The 23027-nt window shown below is 46.7% G+C and overlaps 2 protein-coding genes across 5 annotated transcripts in view; one reads left to right on the top strand and one right to left on the bottom strand.

Annotated features, from left to right (window-relative positions):
* LOC137377469 (NACHT, LRR and PYD domains-containing protein 3-like) overlaps nt 1–14929 on the top strand; it is a 31986-nt gene extending 17057 nt beyond the window's left edge. Inside the window, exons 5-7 of one of the 3 annotated variants that reach the window (XM_068047104.1) lie at nt 705–788; nt 1638–1721; nt 13620–14928. In XM_068047104.1, coding sequence (XP_067903205.1) covers nt 705–788; nt 1638–1721; nt 13620–13965 — 514 coding nt within the window. In that variant the 3' untranslated portion in view covers nt 13966–14928. Of the gene's footprint in view, nt 1–704; nt 789–1637; nt 1722–13619 lie in introns of all 3 variants that reach the window. The other 2 variants (XM_068047095.1, XM_068047086.1) reach the window with 2 other exon arrangements.
* Nucleotides 14930–18434: 3505 nt separating this feature from the next.
* Nucleotides 18435–23027, bottom strand: part of LOC137377462 (B-cell scaffold protein with ankyrin repeats-like) — a 264713-nt gene continuing 260120 nt past the window's right edge. For both annotated transcript variants that reach the window (XM_068047063.1, XM_068047072.1), the window contains one exon: nt 18435–19073. The gene's annotated coding sequence lies outside the window, so the exon portion shown is untranslated. The remainder of the gene's footprint in view (nt 19074–23027) is intronic.

The raw sequence follows: 23027 nt of genomic DNA, 5'->3' as shown, positions 1-23027 counted from the left end.
AGACAGCATTTAGGAATTAAAATGTTTAATTCATTCGTTATTACAATCTGTATATGCAGGGTTTTTTCTGATATCGTTTTTTCTCCGTCCTGTCATTAAAATGCCATTTAAAAAAAGTTCCTTCATAATTCCCTTTACATTTATTCAATTTTACTTCTATATAAAAAACTCATTATATTTGTTTGCTATGTCTCTATCGATATAAAACTGTTACCCTTTCAAACTATATTTCACCAATCTGCACAATAAGTCTTCCTATTATTCAGCCCCTCTCTGACTCGCCGTTATCCTGGGTCATCACTTTATTCACTCATTATCGATCTTTGTATGAGAATCACTTTGGGTTATAAGTGAAGCACATGAAAATATTCCTCCCTGTACCTTTTCTGAATGGGTTGCTTATCTGGTAATAGGTAGGACTGTTTAAAATAACAGCACAGAGTAAACTGGGCATAGATCTGTGGGAATATTAATGCTAATGCAGCAGAATGTTAAAGCTGTGACCTATTGGAGAATGGCTAATCTTTTAAAGAGTGAATGAACTCACTAACAGCAGCAAGTTGTATATTTTGAATGAATTGCCAACACTGAGTAGCAATTTGCACCTTGCCAGAGCTCAGTCTCTTAGGAATATCACCATGGCAGTGAGGTAAATGTATAATCTTGCTAAATATTTAATTCCAATACTCCTTTTTCTCAAACAGTCTTGGTTGGACAGACGTTGGGAACAATGAGCTGAGAGAACTCTGTGACGCACTAAAGGACAACAAAACTCTTCAGGAACTCTGGTATCTTGATAGACATTGAACCCTTTATCTGTTGGGCTGTCTTGTTGCCTCTCTGTCTGCCTGCCTGTCTGTCTGGTTGGTTTCCTGCCTGCCTCCCTCTCCATCTGCCTGGTTGATTGGTTGCCTCCCTCTCTGTCTGTCGGGTTGGTTGTCTGCCTCCCTCTCTGTCTGTCTGGTTGCCTGTCTGTCTGGATGGTTTCTTGCCTCGTCTGTCTGTCTGGTTGGTTGGTTTCCTGCCTGCCTCTCTGGCTGCCTGTCTGTCTGTCTGGTTGGTTGGTTGTCTGCCTGTCTGTCTGTCTGGTTGGTTGGTTGTCTGCCTGTCTGTCTGGTTGGTTGGTTTCCTGCCTGCCCCTCTGGCTGTCTGTCTGGTTGGTTGGTTGTCTGCCTCTCTGTCTGCCTGCCTGTCTGTCTGGTTGGTTGGTTGTCTGACTGTCTGTCTGTCTGGTTGCTTGTCTGCCTCTCTGTCTGTCTGTCTGGTTGGTTGGTTGTCTGCTTCTCTGTCTGCCTGCCTGTCTGTCTGGTTGGTTGCTTGTCTGCCTCTCTCTGTCTGTCTGTCTGGTTGGTTGGTTGTCTGCCTCTCTCTGTCTGTCTGTTTGGTTGGTTGGTTGTCTGCCTCTCTCTGTCTGTCTGTCTGGTTGGTTGGTTGTCTGCCTCTGTCTGTCTGTCTGTTTGGTTGGTTGGTTGTCTGCCTCTCTCTGTCTGTCTATTTGGTTGGTTGATTGTCTGCCTCTCTGTCTGTCTGTCTGGTTGGTTGTCTGCCTCTCTGTCTGCCTGTCTGTTTGGTTGGTTGGTTGTCTGCCTCTCTGTCTGTCTGGTTATAAAACAGCAGACTTGTGGTTCTTTTTGCAGGGTTGAAGGCAGTAGGGCTGATTATGATGGAATATCTGGATTTACTGCAATCCCCTCCACCAATACCACATTAAAGAAAGTGGTGTAAGTAGCTGGAATATAACTGTGCAAATGTAAAAGATGGTTGTTATTAACTTTGTGAATATTTGTAAATGTTTAAGTGTTAAATATTCTTTGTATCTGTATATAATATAAACTGTCAGGAAAGATCAAACAGGATGAGACTCTTTCTGCAGAAGAGAGAAGGCTGATGGTGGCCTGATAGAGGCCTTCAAAATTATGAAAGGATTTCAATAGGGTAAACATAGAGATGTTTCCAGTGTACAAAGAACAAAGAAAATTACAGCACAGGAACAGGCCCTTTGGCCCTCCAAGCCTACGCCGATCCAAATCCTCTATCTAAACCTGTTGCCTATTTTCTAAGGGTCTGTATCTCTTTGCTTCCTGCCCATTCATGTATCTGTCTAGATACATCTTAAAAGACGCTATCGTGCCCGCGTCTACCACCTCCACTGGCAATGCGTTCCAGGCACCCACCACCCTCTGCGTAAAGAACTTTCCACGCATATCCCCCCCTAAACTTTTCCCCTCTCACTTTGAACTCGTGTCCCCTTGTAATTGAATCCCCCACTCTGGGAAAAAGCTTCTTGCTATCCACCCTGTCTATACCTCTCATGATTTTGTACACCTCAATCAGGTCCCCCCTCAACCTCTGTCTTTCTAATGAAAATAATCCTAATCTACTCAACCTCTCTTCATAGCTAGCGCCCTCCATACCAGGCAACATCCTGGTGAACCTCCTCTGCACCCTCTCCAAAGCATCCACATCCTTTTGGTAATGTGGCGACCAGAACTGCACGCAGTATTCCAAATGTGGCCGAACCAAAGTCCTATACAACTGTAACATGACCTGCCAACTCTTGTACTCAATACCCCGTCCGATGAAGGAAAGCATGCCGTATGCCTTCTTGACCACTCTAATGACCTGCGTTGCCACCTTCAGGGAACAATGGACCTGAACACCCAAATCTCTCTGTACATCAATTTTCCCCAGGACTTTTCCATTTACTGTATAGTTCACTCTTGAATTGGATCTTCCAAAATGCATCACCTCGCATTTGCCCTGATTGAACTCCATCTGCCATTTCTCTGCCCAACTCTCCAGTCTATCTATATTCTGCTGTATTCTCTGACAGTCCCCTTCACTATCTGCTACTCCACCAATCTTAGTGTCGTCTGCAAACTTGCTAATCAGACCACCTATACTTTCCTCCAAATCATTAATGTATATCACAAACAACAGTGGTCCCAGCACGGATCCCTGTGGAACACCACTGGTCACACGTCTCCATTTTGAGAAACTCCCTTCCACTACTACTCTCTGTCTCCTGTTGCCCAGCCAGTTCTTTATCCATCTAGCTAGTACACCTTGGACCCCATGCGCCTTCACTTTCTCCATCAGCCTACCATGGAGAACCTTATCAAACGCCTTACTGAAGTCCATGTATATGACATCTACAGCCCTTCTTTATCCAGAGAGTGGGGAGAATGTGGAACTCACTCCCACAGGGAGTGGTTGAGAGAGATAGAACAGCGGGAGCAGAGCTTTGAAAAGCGCGGAGCGCATGCGGGACTGCTGGGTAAGTGAGGTTACATTTTTGGGCGGTTGCTTTACACGAAACACTACTCGGGTAGTGTCTCCCACTCATCCTCCTCCTCTAACCAAAAAAAAAAGGATTCTGGTGTGTTGATAAGGTAAGCTTTTTATTTAAAAAGTTCCGTCTGTTGGATTGCTAACCTAACAAGTTTTGACTTTTTGTTTTTGGTTTTTCAGTCGATTTGTTGGGAATCTAGAATAGTGGGAATGGAGGTAAAGGCAGTTGAATGTTCCTCCTGCAGAATGTGGGAGGTAAGGGTCGCCAAGAGTGTCCCTGCTGACTGCATCTGCGGGAAGTGCACCCAACTCCAGCTCCTCGAGAACCGCGTTAGGGAACTGGAGCTGGAGCTGGATGAACTTTGGATCATTCGGGAGGCGGAGGGGGTTATTGAGAGGAGTTATAGGGAGGTAGTCACACCTCAGGTAAAAGAAGTAGGTAGATGGGTTACCGTCGGGGGAGGAGAGGGAACCAGCAGGCAGTGCAGGGATCCCCTGTGGCCGTTTCCCTCAACAACAGGTATACCGTTTTGGATACTGTTGGGGGGGACGACTTACCAGGGGTAAGCAATGGGGTACAGGTCTCTGGCGCAGAGTCTGTCCCTGTTGCTCAGAAGGGAAGGGGGAAGAGGAGCAGAGCATTAGTCATTGGGGACTCCATAGTTAGGGGAACAGATAGGAGGTTCTGTGGGAACGAGAGAGACTCACGGTTGGTGTGTTGCCTCCCAGGTGCCAGGGTTCGTGATGTCTCGGATCGTGTTTTTGGGATCCTTAAGGGGGAGGGGGAGCAGCCCCAAGTCGTGGTCCACATAGGCACCAACAACATAGGTAGGAAGAGAGATGGGGATTTAAGGCAGAAATTCAGGGAGCTAGGGTGGAAGCTTAGAGCGAGAACAAACAGAGTTGTTATCTCTGGGTTGTTGCCCGTGCCACGTGCTAGCAAAGCGAGGAATAGGGAGAGAGGAGTTGAACACGTAGCTGCAGGTATGGTGTAGGAGGGAGAGTTTTGGTTTCCTGGATAATTGGGGCTCTTTCTGGGGTAGATGGGACCTCTACAAACAGGATGGTCTTCACCTGAACCAGAGGGGTACCAATATCCTGGGGGGGAGATTTGCTAGTGCTCTTCGGGGGGGTTTAAACTAATTCAGCAGGGGTATGGGAACCTAAATTGTAGTTCCAGTGTACAGGATGTTGAGAGTAGTGAGGTCAGGGATAAGGTTACAAGGACGCAAGAGGGCACTGGCAAGCAAGAACTTGGTTTAAAGTGTGTCAACTTCAACGCCAGGAGCATCCGGAATAAGGTGGGTGAGCTTGCAGCATGGGTTGGTACCTGGGATCTCGATGTTGTGGCCATTTCGGAGACATGGGTAGAGCAGGGACAGGAATGGATGTTGCAGGTTCCGGGATTTAGATGTTTCAGTAAGAACAGAGAAGATGGTAAAAGAGGGGGGTGGTGTGGCATTGTTAATCAAGGAGGGTATTACGGCGGCAGAAAAGACATTTGAGGACTCGTCTACTGAGGTAGTATGGGCCAAGGTTAGAAACAGGAGAGGAGAGGTCACCCTGTTGGGAGTTTTCTATAGACCTCCGAATAGTTCCAGAGATGTAGAAGAAAGGATAGCGAAGATGATTCTCGACAGGAGCGAGAGTAACAGGGTAGTTGTTATGGGGGACTTTAACTTTCCAAATATTGACTGGAAATACTATAGTTCGAGTACTTTAGATGAGTCAGTTTTTGTCCAGTGTGTGCAGGAGGGTTTTCTGGCACAGTATGTAGACAGGCCAACCAGGGGCAATGCCACATTGGATTTGGTACTGGGTAATGAACCCGGCCAGGTGTTAGATTTAGATGTAGGTGAGCACTTTGGTGATAGTGATCACAATTCGGTTAGGTTTACCTTAGCGATGGGCAGGGACAGGTATATACCACAGGGCAAGAATTATAGCTGGGGGAAAGGAAATTATGATGTGATTAGGCAAGATTTAGGATGCGTAGGATGGGGAAGGAAACTGCAGGGGATGGGAACAATCGAAATGTGGAGCTTATTCAAGGAGCAGCTACTGCGTGTCCTTGATAAGTATGTACCTGTCAGGCAGGGAGGAAGTTGTCGAGCGAGGGAGCCGTGGTTTACTAAAGAAGTTGAAGCGCTTGTCAAGAGGAAGAAGAAGGCTTATGTTAGGATGAGACGTGAAGGCTCAGTTAGGGCACTTGAGAGTTACAAGCTAGCCAGGAAGGATCTAAAGGGAGAGCTAAGAAGAGCGAGGAGAGGACACGAGAAGTCATTGGCGGATAGGATCAAGGAAAACCCTAAGGCTTTCCATAGGTATATCAGGAATAAAAGAATGACTAGAGTTAGATTAGGGCCAATCAAGGATAGTAGTGGGAAGTTGTGTGTGGAATCAGAGGAGATAGGGGAAGCGTTAAATGAATATTTTTCGTCAGTATTTACAGTAGAGAAAGAAAATGTTGTCGAGGAGAATACTGAGATACAGACTACTTGGCTAGATGGGATTGAGGTTCACAAGGAGGAGGTGTTAGCAATTTTGGAAAGTGTGAAAATAGATAAGTCCCCTGGGCCAGATGGGATTTATCCTAGGATTCTCTGGGAAGCTAGGGAGGAGATTGCAGAGCCTTTGTCCTTGATCTTTATGTCGTCATTGTCGACAGGAATAGTGCCGGAAGACTGGAGGATAGCAAATGTTGTCCCCTTGTTCAAGAAGGGGAGTAGAGACAGCCCTGCTAATTATAGACCTGTGAGCCTTACTTCGGTTGTGGGTAAAATGTTGGAAAAGGTTATAAGAGATAGGATTTATAATCATCTTGAAAAGAATAAGTTCATTAGCGATAGTCAGCACGGTTTTGTGAAGGGTAGGCTGTGCCTCACAAACCTTATTGAGTTTTTTGAGAAGGTGACCAAACAGGTGGATGAGGGTAAAGCAGTGGATGTGGTGTATATGCATTTCAGTAAGGCGTTTGATAAGGTTCCCCACGGTAGGCTATTGCAGAAAATACGGAAGTATGGGATTGAAGGTGATTTAGTGCTTTGGATCAGAAATTGGCTAGCTGAAAGAAGACAGAGGGTGGTGTTTGATGGCAAATGTTCATCCTGGAGTTTAGTTACTAGTGGTGTACCGCAAGGATCTGTTTTGGGGCCACTGCTGTTTGTCATTTTTATAAATGACCTGGATGAGGGTGTAGAAGGGTGGGTTAGTAAATTTGCGGATGACACTAAGGTCGGTGGAGTTGTGGATAGTGCCGAAGGATGTTGTAGGTTACAGAGGGACATAGATAGGCTGCAGAGCTGGGCTGAGAGATGGCAAATGGAGTTTAATGCGGAAAAGTGTGAGGTGATTCACTTTGGAAGGAGTAACAGGAATGCAGAGTACTGGGCTAATGGGAAGATTCTTGGTAGTGTAGATGAACAGAGAGATCTTGGTGTCCAGGTACATAAATCCCTGAAGGTTGCTACCCAGGTTAATAGGGCTGTTAAGAAGGCATATGGTGTGTTAGCTTTTATTAGTAGGGGGATCGAGTTTCGAAGCCACGAGGTCATGCTGCAGATGTACAAAACTCTGGTGCGGCCGCACCTGGAGTATTGCGTGCAGTTCTGGTCACCGCATTATAGGAAGGATGTGGAAGCTATGGAAAGGGTGCAGAGGAGATTTACTAGGATGTTGCCTGGTATGGAAAGAAGGTCTTACGAGGAAAGGCTGAGGGACGTGAGGTTGTTTTCGTTAGAGAGAAGGAGGAGGAGAGGTGACTTAATAGAGACATATAAGATAATCAGAGGGTTAGATAGGGTGGATAGTGAGAGTCTTTTTCCTCGGATGGTGATGGCAAACACGAGGGGACATAGCTTTAAGTTGAGGGGTGATAGATATAGGACAGATGTGAGAGGTAGTTTCTTTACTCAGAGAGTAGTAGGGGCGTGGAACGCCCTGCCTGCAACAGTAGTAGATTCGCCAACTTTAAGGGCATTTAAGTGGTCATTGGACAGACATATGGATGAAAATGGAATAGTGTAGGTCAGATGGTTTCACAGGTCGGCGCAACATCGAGGGCCGAAGGGCCTGTACTGCGCTGTAATGTTCTATGTTCTAATATTCCTGCTGATTGCTTTCCCACTCCCACTGGCCAGAGGCTCAGAGCAACAAAACTGAAAGACAAAATACTGCGGATGCTGGAAATCTGAAATGAAAACAGAAGTGCTGGAAATACTCAGCAGGTCTGGCAGCATCTGAGGAGAGAGAAACAGAGTTAACGTTTCAGGTCAGAGACCCTTCATCAGAACTGGGAAAAATTAGAAATGTAATAGGTTGTAAACAAGTGAAAGGAGGGTGGATGGGCTGGGAAGAAGAACAAAAGGGAAGGTCTGTGATCGGGTGGAGAGCAGGAGGGAATAGATGATGAAAGGGTTCATCGTGCAAGGCCAAAGGGAGTGGTAATGGGCCATATGAACATACAAATTAGGAGCAGGAGTAGGCCACTCGGCCCCTCAACTCTGCTACAACAAGATCATGGCTGATCTGATTGTAACCTCAACTCCACATTCCCACCTACCCCCGATAACCTTTTACCCCCTTGCTTATCAAGAATCTATCTCCTTCTGCCTTAAAATATTCAAAGACTCTGCTTCCACTGCCTTTTGAGGAAGAGAATTCCAATGACTCATGACCCTCTGAGAGAAAAAATTTCTCCTCATCTCTGTTTTAAATGGACGACCCCTTATTTTTAAACAGTGACCCCTATTTCTAGATTCTCCCACAAGGGGAAACATCCTTTCCACATCCACCCTGTCAAGACCCCTCATGATCTTATATGGTTCTATCAAGTCATCTCTTACTCTTCTAAATTCCAGCAATACAAACCTAGCCTGTCCAATCTTTCCTCATAAGACAGCCCACCCATTCCAGGTATTAGTCTAGTGAACCTTCACTGAACTGCTTCCAATGGATTTACATCCTTCCTTAAATAAGGAGACCAATACTGTATACAGTACTCCAGATGTGGTCTCACTAATGCCCTATATAACTGAAGCATAACCTCCCTACTTTTGTATTCAATTCCCCTCATGATAAACAATAACATTCTATTATCTTTCCTAATTACGTGCTGTACCTGTTACTAACCTTTTGCGATTCGTGCACTAAGACACCCAGCTCCCTCTGCATCTCAGAGCTCTGCAATCTCTCACCATTTAGATAATATGCTTCTTTTTTATTCTTCCTGCCAAAGTGGACAATTCCACATTTCCTACATTATACTCCATTTATCATATCTTTGCCAACTCACTTAACCAATCTATATCCCTTTAGCCTCCTTATGTCCACTTCACAACTTTTCTACCTAACTTTATGTCATCAGCAAATTTAGCAACCATACCTTCAGTCCCTTCATCCAAGTCATTGATATAAATTGTAAAAAGTTGAGGCCCCAGCACTGATCCCTGTGGTGCACCACTCATTACGGCACAGTGGCGCAGTGGTTAGCACCGCAGCCTCACAGCTCCAGCGACCCGGGTTCGGTTCTGGGTACTGCCAGTGTGGAGTTTGCAAGTTCTTCTTGTGTCTGCGTGGGTTTGTTCCAGTTTCCTCCCACCTCCAAAAAACTTGCAGGTTGATAGGTAAATTGCCCATTGTAAATTGTCCCTAGTGTAGGTAAGTGGTAGGAGAATGGTGGGGATGTGGTAGAGAATATGGGATTAATGTAGGGTTATTATAAATGGGTGGTTTTTAGTCGGCACAGACTCGGTGGGCCGAAGGGCCTGTTTCAGTGCTGTATCTCTAAATAAAAAATGAATAAAATTACATTTTGCCAACCAGAAAATGACCCATTTATGCTTACTCTCTGTTTCCTGTTAGCTAGCCAATCTTCTATCCATGTCAATATGTTACCCCCTACACCATGAGCTTTTATTTTCCGCAATAATCTTTGATGTGGCACCTTATCAAATGCCTTCTGGAAATCTAAGTACAGTACATCCACCAGTTTCCTTTTATCCACAGCACATGTTACTACTTCTGAGAATTCCAATAAATTGGTTAAACATGATTTCCCTTTCACAAAACCATGTTGACTCTGCTTGATTATGTTGAATTTTTCTAAGTGCCCTGCTATAACGTCTTTAATAATAGCTTCTGACATTTTTCCTATGACCGATGTTAAGCTAACTGACCTGTAGTAGAAGTAAAGAAACAAAAGATGTGTCTAGAGGCAGTGTGAATGGCAGGATCCTGAGTAACGGCCGTCTGAAAGTAAAGTCAAGAAAAGAGAGAGAAACAAGAGAAAAAAAAACAAACAAGCGAAGAAAAAGGAAACAAAATAGGGGCCGAGGTTATGATCTAAAATTGTTGAACTCAGTGTTGAGTCCAGAAGGCTGTAAAGTGTTCAGTTGAAAGATGAGGTGCTGTTCCTCGAGCTTGCCTTGAGCTTCAATGGAACACTGGAGCAGGCCAAGGACAGAAAGGTCAGAGTGGGAGCAAGGTGGTGAATTAAAATAACAGGCGACTGGAAGCTCGGGGTCACACTTGTGACTGAATGATATTGTTCCACAAAGTGGTCACCCACTCTGTGTTTGGTCTCCCAATTTAGTGGAGACCACATTGTGAGCAGCGAATATAGTATACTAAATTGAAAGAAATACAAATCACTGCTTCACTTGGAAGGTGTGTTTGCGACCCTGGATGGTGAGAAAGGAGGAGGTAAAAGGGTAGGTGTTGCACCCCCTGTGCTTGCATGGAAAGGTGACGCGGGAGAGGGAGAGGGTGTTGAATGTAACTAAGGAGTGAACCAGGGTGTTGCAGAGGGAACTGTCCCTTCAGAATGCTGAAATGGAAAGGGAGTGCTGGAGGTGGCAGAAATGGTGGAGGATGATCCATTGAATACAGAGGCTGTTGGGGTGGAAGGTGAGAACAGAGTGAACCTTGTCACTGTTCTGGGAGGGAGGGGAAAGGGTGAGAGCAGAAGTGCAGGAAATGGGACGCACACGGTCAAAAGCCCCGTCAACGATCACAGTGGGTGGGAGGAGAATCCTGGGTTGAGGAAAAAGGAAGACATATCATCGCGCTAGTATGGAAGATTTATCAACTGAACAAATGTGACAGAGACGGAGAAACTGGGAGAATGGAATGGAGTCCTTACAGGAAGTAGGGTGTGAGAAAGTGTCGTCGAGGTAGCTGTGGGAGTCCGTGGGCTTATCGTGAATATTGGTTGTTGGCCTCTCCCCAGAAATGGAGGCAGAGAAGTTGAGGAAGGGAAGGGATAGACCGTGTGAAGGTGAGAGAAGGGTGGAAATTGGAAACAACGTCAGTGACATTTTCCAGTTCAGGACGAGAGCAGGAAGTGGCACCGATACAGTCATCAATGTATTGGAAGAGATGAGGGAGGGGGGCCTGAGTAGGACTGGAACAAGGAATGTTCCACATATAAAGACTGTTCCACTGGGCGGCACAGTGGAGCAGTGGTTAGCACCGCAGCCTCACAGCTCCAGCGACCCGGGTTCGATTCTGGGTACTGCCTGTGTGGAGTTTGCAAGTTCTCCCTGAGACCATGTGGGTTTTCGCCGGGTGCTCCGGTTTCCTCCCACGGCCAAAGACTTGCAGGTTGATAGATAAATTGGCTATTATAAATTGTCCCCAGTATAAGTAGGTGGTAGGGGAATTGAGGGAAGGTGGGGATGTGAGAGGGTAATGGGATTAATGTAGGATTAGTATAAATGGGTGGTTGATGGTCGGCACAGACTTGGTGAGCCGAAGGGCCTGTTTCATTGCTGTATCTCTAAACAGAAGTTGGGAAACACTCCTGCAAAGAAGTGATAAAAGTGTGGCACTCTCTCCTACATTACGACAGTGACTAAACTTCAGAAGTATTTCATTGGCTCTAAAGTGCTTTGGGATGTCCTGAGGTTATAAAAGGTGCTATATAAATGCAAGTCTTTTATTACTTTGCCCATTAAAAGCAGTAGGTGATATCTCAATTAATATTGAATCTGAGATTGATTGATTTTTACTAGTCAAGGGTATAAAGGGATATGATGCTAAGGGGGGGTGGATGGACATAAGAATATAAGAACTAGGAGCAGGAGTAGGCCACTCGGCCCCTTGAGCCTGCTCCGCCATTCAATAAGATCATGGCTGATCTGATTGTGGCCCTAACTCCTTTCCTGCTGCACTCCGCCACCCCCCCCGCCCCACCCAATAACCATTGACTCCCTTGTGGATCAAAATCTGTCTAACTCAGCCTTCAATATATTCAGTGACCCAGCCTCCACTGCTGTCTGGGGAAGAGAATTCCAAAGATTAACAACCCTCTGAGAGAAGAAATTCCTCCTCGTCTCTGTCTGAAACGGGAGACCTCTTATTTTAAAACTGTGCCCCCCAGTTCTAGATCATGGCTGATCTGTGTCTTAACTCCTTGTGTTTATAACCCTTAATACCCTCATCCAACGACAACAAAAATGACAAAAACTGAAAACAAAATCTCCATTTTCATATTTTCAGTTCTCCCCCAGCCTCCACAGCTTTTTTGGGGGAAGAGAGTTCCAGATTTCCACTCCTCTTTCTGGGAAGAAGGGCTTCCTGACATCACACCTGTACAGCCTGACTCTAATTTTAAGGTTCTGCCCCCTTGTTCTGGACTCCCCCCACCAGAGGAAATAGTTTCTCTCTATCGACCCTATCACCCTCTTAAACACCTCAATTAGATCACCATTTAATCTTCTATACTCATTTTGGTGATTCTGTGCTGCAACCCCTCTAAGGCCAGTATATCTTCACTGAGGTGCGTTGCCCAGAACTGAACAGAGTTACACCAGATGGGATCTGAGCAATCTCGACTAAGGGAGTATTTAGTTAGGGTGGTGCAGTTTCCCTCAAGCTCCTCGTGTTAGGTAGTGTCTGTATCGGTGAGGGCTGCTGCTCCTCATTACTGTTCAGTGCTTGTTAGACACTATTTGTTGTCATATTTGTTCACTGATCCATCGCCATGTAATAATAGCGTGTGCCTTTAGCAAGAGATTGCCTAATGTTGCACACATGTTGTGATGGCAATTAGTGGTCAGTGACAAATTCTACAGGCTTCTTTTCCCTGCTTGTAAGAAAGAATGAATGTTTATAAAGCATCGTATAACAAAGAACAAAGAACAGTACAGCACAGGCACAGGCCATTCGGCCCTCCAAGCCTGCGCCGATCATGGTGCCTGTCTAAACTAAAACCTTCTGCACTTCTGGGGTCCGTATCCCTCTATTCCCATCCTATTCATGTATTTGTCAAGATGCCTCTTAAACGTCGCTATCGTACCTGCTTCCACCACCTCCCCCGGCAGCAAGTTCCAGACACTCACCACCCTCTGTGTAAAGAACTTGCCTCGCACATCCCCTCTAAACTTCGCCCCTCGCACCCTAAACGTATGTCCCCTAGTAACTGACTCTTCCACCCTGGGAAAAAGCTTCTGACTATCCACTCTGTCCATGCCGCTTATAACACTTACTGGATGCTCCAAAGCACATCGCAACCTCAAAATTTTTTTGAAGTCCAGTCACTGTTGTCATTCAGGCAAACACAAGCTCGCACAGACAGTAAATGAGGTGAATGACCAGCCACTTTGAATTTGGTGGCATTGGTTTAACAAGGTACATTAGTCAGGACACCAGGAGAACTCCCTCCTCTTCTCCGAATAACAGGGGATCTTTAACATCCCACTGAATAAACAGACAGTGCCTTGGTTTAACAAAGCAGCTCTGACAATTACCTGCTGATAACGGTGTGGGAATTGGGTATGTGACTCAGTGGGGATGAGGAAGTTCAGTTATGCAGAGAAACTGGAGAAGCTGGAACTGTTTTCCTGTAACCTTCTCTCTTCTAAGGAGATTTTATAAAGGTGTTCAAAAAGGGTTTTGATAGAGTAAATAGGCAGAAACCGTTTCCAGTGTCAGGCAGCGCACTATCCAGAGGACACAGATTTAAGGTAATTGGCAAACGAACCAGAGGGGGAGATGAGGAGAATTATTTTACACAGTGAGTTGTTGTGATCTGGAACGCGCTGCCTGAAAGGGCGGTGGAAACAGATTCAATAGTAACTTTCAAAAGGGAATTGGATAAATATTTGAAAAGGAAAATTTACAGAGCTGTGGGTAAAGAGCTGGGGAATGGGACTAATTGGATAGCTCTTTCAAAGAGCCAGCACAGGTTCGATGGAGCAAATGGCCTCATTCTGTGCTGTAGGATCTATGATTATGAGATTTCTGTCAACTGAACCTATCTGAAGAAGCGAACACCTGCTGCAGTATAAGTTCTGACCTTTGTCAATGTTGTGACCATTGTTTTTCAGGTTAATTGGACATTGCCTTCAAGAAGAGGAGATTGTGAAACTGTACCGGGGTCTGAACCCTTCCAATTCCAGTCTTCTCATCACGGGCTTCAGTGATGACCACAACCAATGGGAGGGTTGGTGTCACTGGGTTCTTCAGAGGTGCCGACTATGTGACAGTGAAAAGCTCATCCATTTTCTCATAAAAATCTTTAACGAATTTCTCCAAAAGAAGACCTTTGTGTGGATGCCACAGTGGTGTAAAGAGCTACAGGACCTTTTACAAGACAGGATCAGGAAGTGCAGGAGTGAGGAAATCAAAACGAAACTGAAGAAGCTCAAAGAAACCATCAGCCAATACTGCTGAGAAAACTGCTGCCATTTTCCAAAGTTTAAATATTGGACTTGGATAACTCAATTGAATAGCTGCACAAAAGAGCCAGCACAGGCACGATGGGCTGAATGGCCTCCTTCTGTATTATTCTGTGATTTAAATCACACTTGACCATATCCTCAGGACATTGAAAAATGCTTCACACCACTGATTTACTTTTGAAGTGCAGTTCATGCCATTATATAAGGCATGTGTTGTTAATTGTATATTAATTGAGTGTTTAATTGGATTCAGGGGCATTAACTGAGGATTCACTTGTGCACCTGTATATGGGAACAGACTGAAACTGTGGCTGTTGGGCTCAGAGGTGCATGTTTATAATGTGTGTCTCTTTAAATAAATGTTTATAAGTGTGTATAGATTAGGCTCCAGTTCTATCCTTCACCACCTGGCTATCTGAAGTGTACCATGTGGCAAATAATTTTATATATTAATTATCTATGAACACGGAATGAGATAAATGAGCAATTAATCTGCTTATGATGACACTGGTTGGGTAAAGAATGTTGGCCAGTGCATTGGGAGAACTCCTTCCCCTTGGAATAGTGACCTGGGATTTTTTGCCTGCACCTTTTTTAAAAAAAAAGCCCTCAGTGTAAAGTGCACCTCTGACAGGGCAGCATTCTCTCTGCACTGCATGAAGTACCAGCCTAGATTATGTGCTCAAGCTGTGGAATGAGGTTTGTAACCTCAACTTTCTTACACAAAGGCCAGAGAGTCAACAAATGAGCCACACTGAATCTTACCTGCCAAGTTTCTGGATTTTGCAGTACTGTCTTTCAGATGAGACGTTAAACCGAGGCCCTGTCTGCACTCTAAGGTGGATATGTGAGATCACATGGTACTGTTTTGAAGAAGAGCAGAGGAGTCTCCCCAGTGTCCTGATCAATATTGATCCCTCAGCCAACATCACTGATCATTATTACATTGCTGTTTGTGGGATCTTGCTGTGTGCAAATTGGCTGCTGTGTTTCCTACATTACAACAGTGACGACAAATCAAAAAGTACTTCATTGGCTGTAAAGCACTTTGGGACATCCTGAGGTTGTGAAAGGTGCTATAGAAATGCAAGTCTGTCTGATATAACACAATTTTCTGCTGTGTGTGGACTGCAAGTAATGCAGCTCACCAGGAGGCTCAGCTTGGGAAATGTCCCCCTTTGAATAATGTGTTACAAGGTTCCCTGCTCTCTGCATCTTCCAACAATTGTGTTACTCTATTACACACAATCTAACAAAATATAGATATCAACAGCAATAGATTCAAATTTCTATAGTGCCTTTCACAAACTCAGGATGTCACACAAAGTGCTTTACAGTCAATGCAATATTTTTTGAAATGTAGTCACTGTTGTAATGTAAGAATCTCAGCAGCCAATTCGTGTACAACAAGATTCTGCAAACACCAAAGTGATGATTGATCAGGTAGTCTGTTTTCGTGATGTTAGTTCAGGGATAAATATTGGTCAGGTTACTGGAGAGAGTTCCCTGAACTTCAAAATAGGGCGATGGGATCTTTCATTTCACCTCAGAGGACAGACAGGGCCTCAGTTTAAGGACTCATCTAAAAGACAGCACCTCCGACAGCGCGGCGCTCCCTCAGTACTGACCCTCCGACAGTGCGGTGCTCCCTCAGCACTGATCCTCTGACAGCGCGGCGCTCCCTCAGCACTGATCCTCTGACAGCGTGGCGCTCCCTCAGCACTGATCCTCTGACAGCGCGGCGCTCCCTCAGCACTGATCCTCCGACAGTGCAGCGCTCCCTCAGCACTGACCCTCCGACAGTGCGATGCTCCCTCAGCACTGATCCTCTGACAGCGCGGCGCTCCCTCAGCACTGATCCTCCGACAGTGCAGCGCTCCCTCAGCACTGACCCTCCGACAGTGCGGTGCTCCCTCAGCACTGATCCTCTGACAGCGCGGCGCTCCCTCAGCACTGATCCTCCGACAGTGCAGCGCTCCCTCAGCACTGACCCTCTGACAGTGCAACACTCCCTCAGTACTGACCCTCCGACAGCACAGCACTCCCGCAGTACTGACCCTCTGACAGTGCAGCACTCCCTCAGTACTGACCCTCCGACAGCACGGGGCTCTCAGTACTGACCCTCTGACAGTACGGCGCTCCCTCAGTACTAACCCTCCGACAGTGCAGCACTCCCTCAGTACTGATCCTCCGACAGCCCGGGGCTCTCAGTACTGACCCTCTGACAGTGCAGCACTCCCTCAGTACTGACCCTCCAACAGCACGGGGCTCTCAGTACTGACCCTCTGACAGTACGGCGCTCCCTCAGTACTAACCCTCCGACAGTGCAGCACTCCCTCAGTACTGATCCTCCGACAGCCCGGGGCTCTCAGTACTGACCCTCTGACAGTGCAGCGCTCCCTCAGTACTAACCCTCCGACAGTACAGCACTCTCTCAGTACTGACCCTCTGACAGTGCAGCACTCCCTCAGTACTGACCCTCTGACAGTGTAGCACTCCCTCAGTACTGACCCTCCGACAGTGCAGCACTCCCTCAGTACTGACCCTCCAACAGCGCTGCGCTCTCTCAGTACTGACCCTCTGACAGTGCAGCACTCCCTCAGTACTGATCCTCCGACAGCCCGGGGCTCTCAGTACTGACCCTCTGACAGTGCAGCGCTCCCTCAATACTGACCCTCTGACAGTGCAGCACTCTCTCAGTACTGACCCTCTGACAGTGCAGCACTCCCTCAGTACTGACCCTCTGACAGTGCAGCGCTCCCTCAGTACTGACCCTCTGACAGTGCAGCACTCTCTCAGTACTGACCCTCTGACAGTGCAGCACTCCCTCAGCACTGATCCTCCGACAGTGCAGCGCTCCCTCAGCACTGACCCTCCGACAGTGCGGTGCTCCCTCAGCACTGATCCTCTGACAGCGCGGCGCTCCCTCAGCACTGATCCTCCGACAGTGCAGCGCTCCCTCAGCACTGACCCTCCGACAGTACGGTGCTCCCTCAGCACTGATCCTCTGACAGCGCGGTGCTCCCTCAGCACTGATCCTCTGACAGCGCGGCGCTCCCTCAGCACTGATCCTCCGACAGTGCAGCGCTCCCTCAGCACTGACCCTCCGACAGTGCGGTGCTCCCTCAGCACTGATCCTCTGACAGCGCGGCGCTCCCTCAGCACTGATCCTCCGACAGTGCAGCGCTCCCTCAGCACTGACCCTCTGACAGTGCAACACTCCCTCAGTACTGACCCTCCGACAGCACAGCACTCCCGCAGTACTGACCCTCTGACAGTGCAGCACTCCCTCAGTACTGACCCTCCGACAGCACGGGGCTCTCAGTACTGACCCTCTGACAGTACGGCGCTCCCTCAGTACTAACCCTCCGACAGTGCAGCACTCCCTCAGTACTGATCCTCCGACAGCCCGGGGCTCTCAGTACTGACCCTCTGACAGTGCAGCACTCCCTCAGTACTGACCCTCCGACAGCACGGGGCTCTCAGTACTGACCCTCTGACAGTACGGCGCTCCCTCAGTACTAACCCTCCGACAGTGCAGCACTCCCTCAGTACTGATCCTCCGACAGCCCGGGGCTCTCAGTACTGACCCTCTGACAGTGCAGCGCTCCCTCAGTACTAACCCTCCGACAGTACAGCACTCTCTCAGTACTGACCCTCTGACAGTGCAGCACTCCCTCAGTACTGACCCTCTGACAGTGTAGCACTCCCTCAGTACTGACCCTCCGACAGTGCAGCACTCCCTCAGTACTGACCCTCCGACAGCGCTGCGCTCTCTCAGTACTGACCCTCTGACAGTGCAGCACTCCCTCAGTACTGATCCTCCGACAGCCCGGGGCTCTCAGTACTGACCCTCTGACAGTGCAGCGCTCCCTCAGTACTGACCCTTTGACAGTGCAGCACTCTCTCAGTACTGACCCTCTGACAGTGCAACACTCCCTCAGTACTGACCCTCTGACAGTGCAGCACTCCCTCAGTACTGACCCTCTGACAGTGCAGCGCTCCCTCAGTACTGACCCTCTGACAGTGCAGCACTCCCTCAGTACTGACCCTCTGACAGTGCAGCACTCCCTCAGTACTGACCCTCCGACAGTGCAGCACTCCCTCAGTACTGCACTGGGAGTGTCGTGCTGGGTTATGGTCTGTCTCTGCAGTGCGATCTGAACCCATAATCTTGTGCCTCAGAGGTGAGACTCTCCGCATGAAGGCAGCAGCTGCATTGATTGTGCACTCCTACTGTACTGCCATTTGAACTGTAGGTGATTTTGTATTTTGTTCAGTTACATTAATATTCTCTGGTGACTCAATGACGTTACTAAGTGCGTTCTTGTAATGAAAGAAATGTTCTGGCCATTTAACTGGTAATCAGGTTTGAGAAAGTGTTACCTCCCAAATCATCATTTGTACAGATTTACTTTTGGAAACTTGATCATTGGATTGTATATTCACACAAAGAAACACTTCCAACAAACGTATTTATTCTTTTATGACTATTTCTCAAAGTTAAACAAATGTAATGACAAAGCTCATCATCAAAAATTAATTATTAAAAAACTACGCGATCAGTAAGAAAGTGCAAATAACAGCTGCTCAGTGAAGGAGTTAAAATAAAAACTTAAATGTCCTTGGTAGAAGCACAGTTTACAAATCTTGAATTCTGACTTGATAAAGTCACCATTCCAGAGAGCGGCTATGTTGTGGAAGAAAGGACTGTTTGCAATGTTCTTGTTGGCTTTTTCTGCTGCTGCGACTCCGCGCCCCCAAGGGATTGATCTGGACACAGCCTGTAATACTCTTCATTATCTCCCACTGTCAGTCTAACGCTGCAGTCTCACTAACACCTAGTTCAGCTCCTTTTCATCCATGAAGCAGATTGTAGAATGACCCAGTACGAGCTATAATGGAACAGTATCCTAATAATAAATAATACCTTACATAGTTCAGGTCTGTGGTGGATTATCATTCTGCATCTTCTGCCGTTTGTGAAATATTACTGTGATTATATTCTTCTGAAACTTTAATTAACTAACGCAGATTGAAAAGTATTGCTGGCTGAAATCCCAAATCTTTATGATCTGGCAGTAAAAGCAAGGACACCGGCTGTAAACAGACGGACAACAAAAAATAAGATTACAAGACAGTTCCACTAATTTTCAAATTGCAAAATGCAGTTACTAAATGAGAAAGAAAAGCAACATTTCTGTAGCGCCTTTCACAAACTCAGGATGTCCCAAAGTGCTTCATATCCAATGAAATACTTTTTGAAGTGTAGTCACTGTTATAGGAAAGGCAGCAGCCAATTTGCACACAGCAAGATCCCATAATCAACAATGTGCTAGTAATTTGTTTTTAGTGATGTTGGTTGAGGGATAAATATTGGTACAGGACAACAACAACCTGTATTTATATAGCAACTTTAACATAGTAAAATCCCTAAGAGTGTTATAAAGCAAAAGCTGATACTGAGTCACATGACATGCTAGGTCAGGTGACCAAAAACGTGATCAATGAGGTAGGTTTGAAGAAGACTCTTAGAGGAGAGAGAGGTGGAGGTGGAGAAGCAGAGTGGTCTAGGGAGGGAATTCCAATGCTTAGTAAAATCAGGGATGCACGAGACTAGAATTGGAGGAATGCAGAGATCTCAGAGAGTTGTAAGGCAGGAGATTAGAGAGATAGGGAGGGGCAAGGCCATGGAGGAGAACTCCCCTGCTCTTCTTCAAAAAGTGCCGTAGGATCATTTATGTCCATCTGTGAGGGCAGACAGGGCCTCTGTTTAATGTCTCATCTGCAAGATGCAGCAGAATTCAGAGAGGAAACTGCATCAAGCCTGTTCAAAAAAAGGGTGGAATTCTATTGCAGGGGAGTGTGTGAGTGTTCTGATTTCTCCCCTACATTGAGGGAGCATGTCTGAGGGAGACTGCCCTCAGGATTCGACCCATTGCAATATCTCCATGAAGTTCTCCCTAGCTCCGCTCTCTGGCTCTTGGGAAGTCTCCAGAAGATTCTCAGACAAAGTTAATCGATTCTGAAGCTGAAGATTACAGGAACCATCTGTGCTTCATAAAACGAGAACAGAAAGTGCTGGAAATACTCGGCAGGTCTGGCAGCATCTGTGGAGAGAGAAACAGAGTTAACGTTTCAGTTTAAACTGATGAAAGGTCACCGACCTGAAACGTTAACTCTGTTTCTCCACAGATATTGCCAGACCTGCTGAGTATTTCCAGCACTTTCTGTTTCTATTTCAGATTTCCAGCATCTGCTGCATTTTGCTTTCATCTTTGATTTCAATGGTCTTTGAGATCCCTCTAGTGGAGAACCGTGACTTTCCTATTCATCGGTGGTTTGGGGACTGTGAAAACATTCCCACAATCACAATTTTCCAGCCCACAACAATTGACTTTTAAGCTTTGTGTATTTGACTGTTTTAGAAAGAAATACATTTTGATTAAAAGGATAAAGTATCCCAGTTCTGGCTGCTGGTCTTTCATTGTGATGAGGAAAGGCTTTGCAATACTAATTCAGCTAATTTCCCAGGGGTTCATGGAAATGAGTGCAATTAGTGGGAAGCAAACTAGAATCTCAACTCTCCAACAAGAGAGAGTCTAACCATCTCCCCTTGACATTCAACAGCATTACCATCATTGAATCCCCCACTATCAACATCCTAGGGGTTACTATTGACCAGAAACTGAACTGGAGTAGCCATATAAATACCGTGGCTACAAGAGCAGGTCAGAGGCTAGGAATCCTGCAGCGAGTAACTCACCTCCTGACTCCCCAAAGCCTGTCCACCATCTACAAGGCACAAGTCAGGAGTGTGATGGAATACTCTCCACTTGCCTGGATGGGTGCAGCTCCAACAACACTCAAGAAGCTCGACACCATCCAGGACAAAGCAGCCCACTTGATTGGCACCCCATCTACAAACATTCACTCCTCCACCACCTACACACAGTGGCAGCAGTGTTTACCATCTACAAGATGCACTGCAGCAATGCACCAAGGCTCCTTAGACAGCACCTTCCAAACCCGCGACCTCTACCAACTAGAAGGACAAGAGCAGCAAATGCATGGGAACACCACCACCTGCAAGTTCCCCTCCAAGTCACACACCATCCTGACTTGGAACTATATCGCCGTTCCTTCACTGTCGCTGGGTCAAAATACTAGAACTTCCTTCCTGACAGCACTGTGGGTGTACCTACCCCACATGGACTGCAGCGGTTCAAGAAGGCAGCTCACCACCACCTTCTCAAGGGCAATTGGGGATGGGTGATAAATGCTGGCATAGCCAGTGACGCCCACATCCCATGAAACGATTAAAATGAATAGTATGCACCTGACATCACTTCCTCATGCCCACTGCCTCTTGTTTCCCTGTAGTAAAATGTCCCAAGGTGCTTCACAGGAGCGTTATCAGACAAAATCTGACACCGAGCCTCATAAGGAGATATTAGGACAGGTGACCAAAAGTTTGGTCAAAGAGGTCGGTTTTAAGAAGCGGCTTAAAGGAGGAGAGAGAGGTGGAGATGTGGAAATTTCAGTGTGTAGAGCCCAGGCAGCTGAAGACATGGCCGCCAATGTTGGAGCGATTAATATTGGGGATGCGCAAGAGACCAGAATTGGAAGAGTGCAGAGATCTCGGAAGGTTGTAGGACTGGAGGGGGTTACAGAGATAGGGAGGGGCGTGGCCATGGGGGGATTCGAAAACAAGAATGAGAATTTTAAAATCGAAGTGTTGCTAGATTGGATCAGTGTAGATCAATGAGCACAGGAGACAACAGGTGAATGGGACTCTGTGCAAGTTAGAAAATTCTCCTGTTCCGCCTTATAATACACGTAAAGGGGGATCCCAAAGGACAACACCATCCTGCACTGTGAGATGATGTCTTCCAGACCCCAAAATATCAAAACAAAATGCCTCTTTTAACAAAAGCCCAAAGCTGCTGCATTTTTTACACAGTCTCCCAATTAGGGTCTCTCCACACCCCAACAGCTCTTTGAGATTTCAAGGCACCCCATTTACAACATGAGCATATTGGTCATGACCTGCAAACAGTCCTGGACCTGAATATTGCATCTCAGCTCAATGAGATCCTGGACTTGATAAGAAACAGGTATTGTCATTGTGACTCTTCCCTGCAGGAGGGAGGGGGGAAGGGGTGGGGTGTAGGAGAGGGATTAGGGGGAGAGGGGAAGGGGGTGAAAGGGGGAGAAGGGCAGGGTGGGTGTGGGTGGGGTAGTAGGCAGGGGAGGGGGAAAGGTGGGCAGGAGAGCAGTGGCAGGGGAGGGGTAGGGGAAAGGTGGGTGGGGATGGGGAGGGGGAAAGGTAGGGAGGAGGGGGAAGGGGTAGGGGGTCCTTCATAATTCACAGGTATCACTAGATGGAGAATTGGTGTTAAGGGGCTCTGCTGATACTTCTGCTACTGGTGGTCCTCAGGTGAACAGTCAGGGAAATGGGAGCTCTTGTTTTATACTGAAAGATTAAACTGAACACTGATACTGTGACCAGGGAAACAAAAGACACAGCTGATTCATCTTCACCTGTATAAAAAGCAGCTTTTACAATCAGGTTTATTAACTCCTTTTGCCCTGATCTGCTTCCTCTCAAAGAGTATTTGTGCAATGCCTTTTTCCTCCTTCGATCGTGAATAAATCCAGACACTGAGTTCAGGCTGAATAAAGTGTCTTCTGTGATGGCGTTATCTGCAGTACAGTTGTCAACTCTGGTTGGACATATTCCTGGAGATTTTATCGCATGACCTAGGTCCAACCATCTTCAGCAGCTTCATCAATGACCTTCCCTCCATCATAAGGTCAGAAATGGGGATGTTCACTGATGATTGCACAATGTTCAGCTCCATTCACGACTCCTCAGATACTGAAGCAGTCCGAGTCCATATGCAACAAGACCTGAACAATATTCAGGCTTGGGCTGATAAGTGGCAAGTAACATTCACGCCACACAAGAGCCAGGCAATGACCATCTCCAATAAGAGAATCTAACAACAGCATTACCAACGCTGAATCCCCCACTATCAACGTTCCAGGGGC

This window comes from Heterodontus francisci, chromosome 1 (assembly GCF_036365525.1).
Source record: "Heterodontus francisci isolate sHetFra1 chromosome 1, sHetFra1.hap1, whole genome shotgun sequence".
Lineage (NCBI taxonomy): Eukaryota > Metazoa > Chordata > Chondrichthyes > Heterodontiformes > Heterodontidae > Heterodontus > Heterodontus francisci.
The sequence above is the reverse complement of the archived record's forward strand: the minus strand, read 5'-3'. Positions and strand labels throughout refer to the sequence as shown.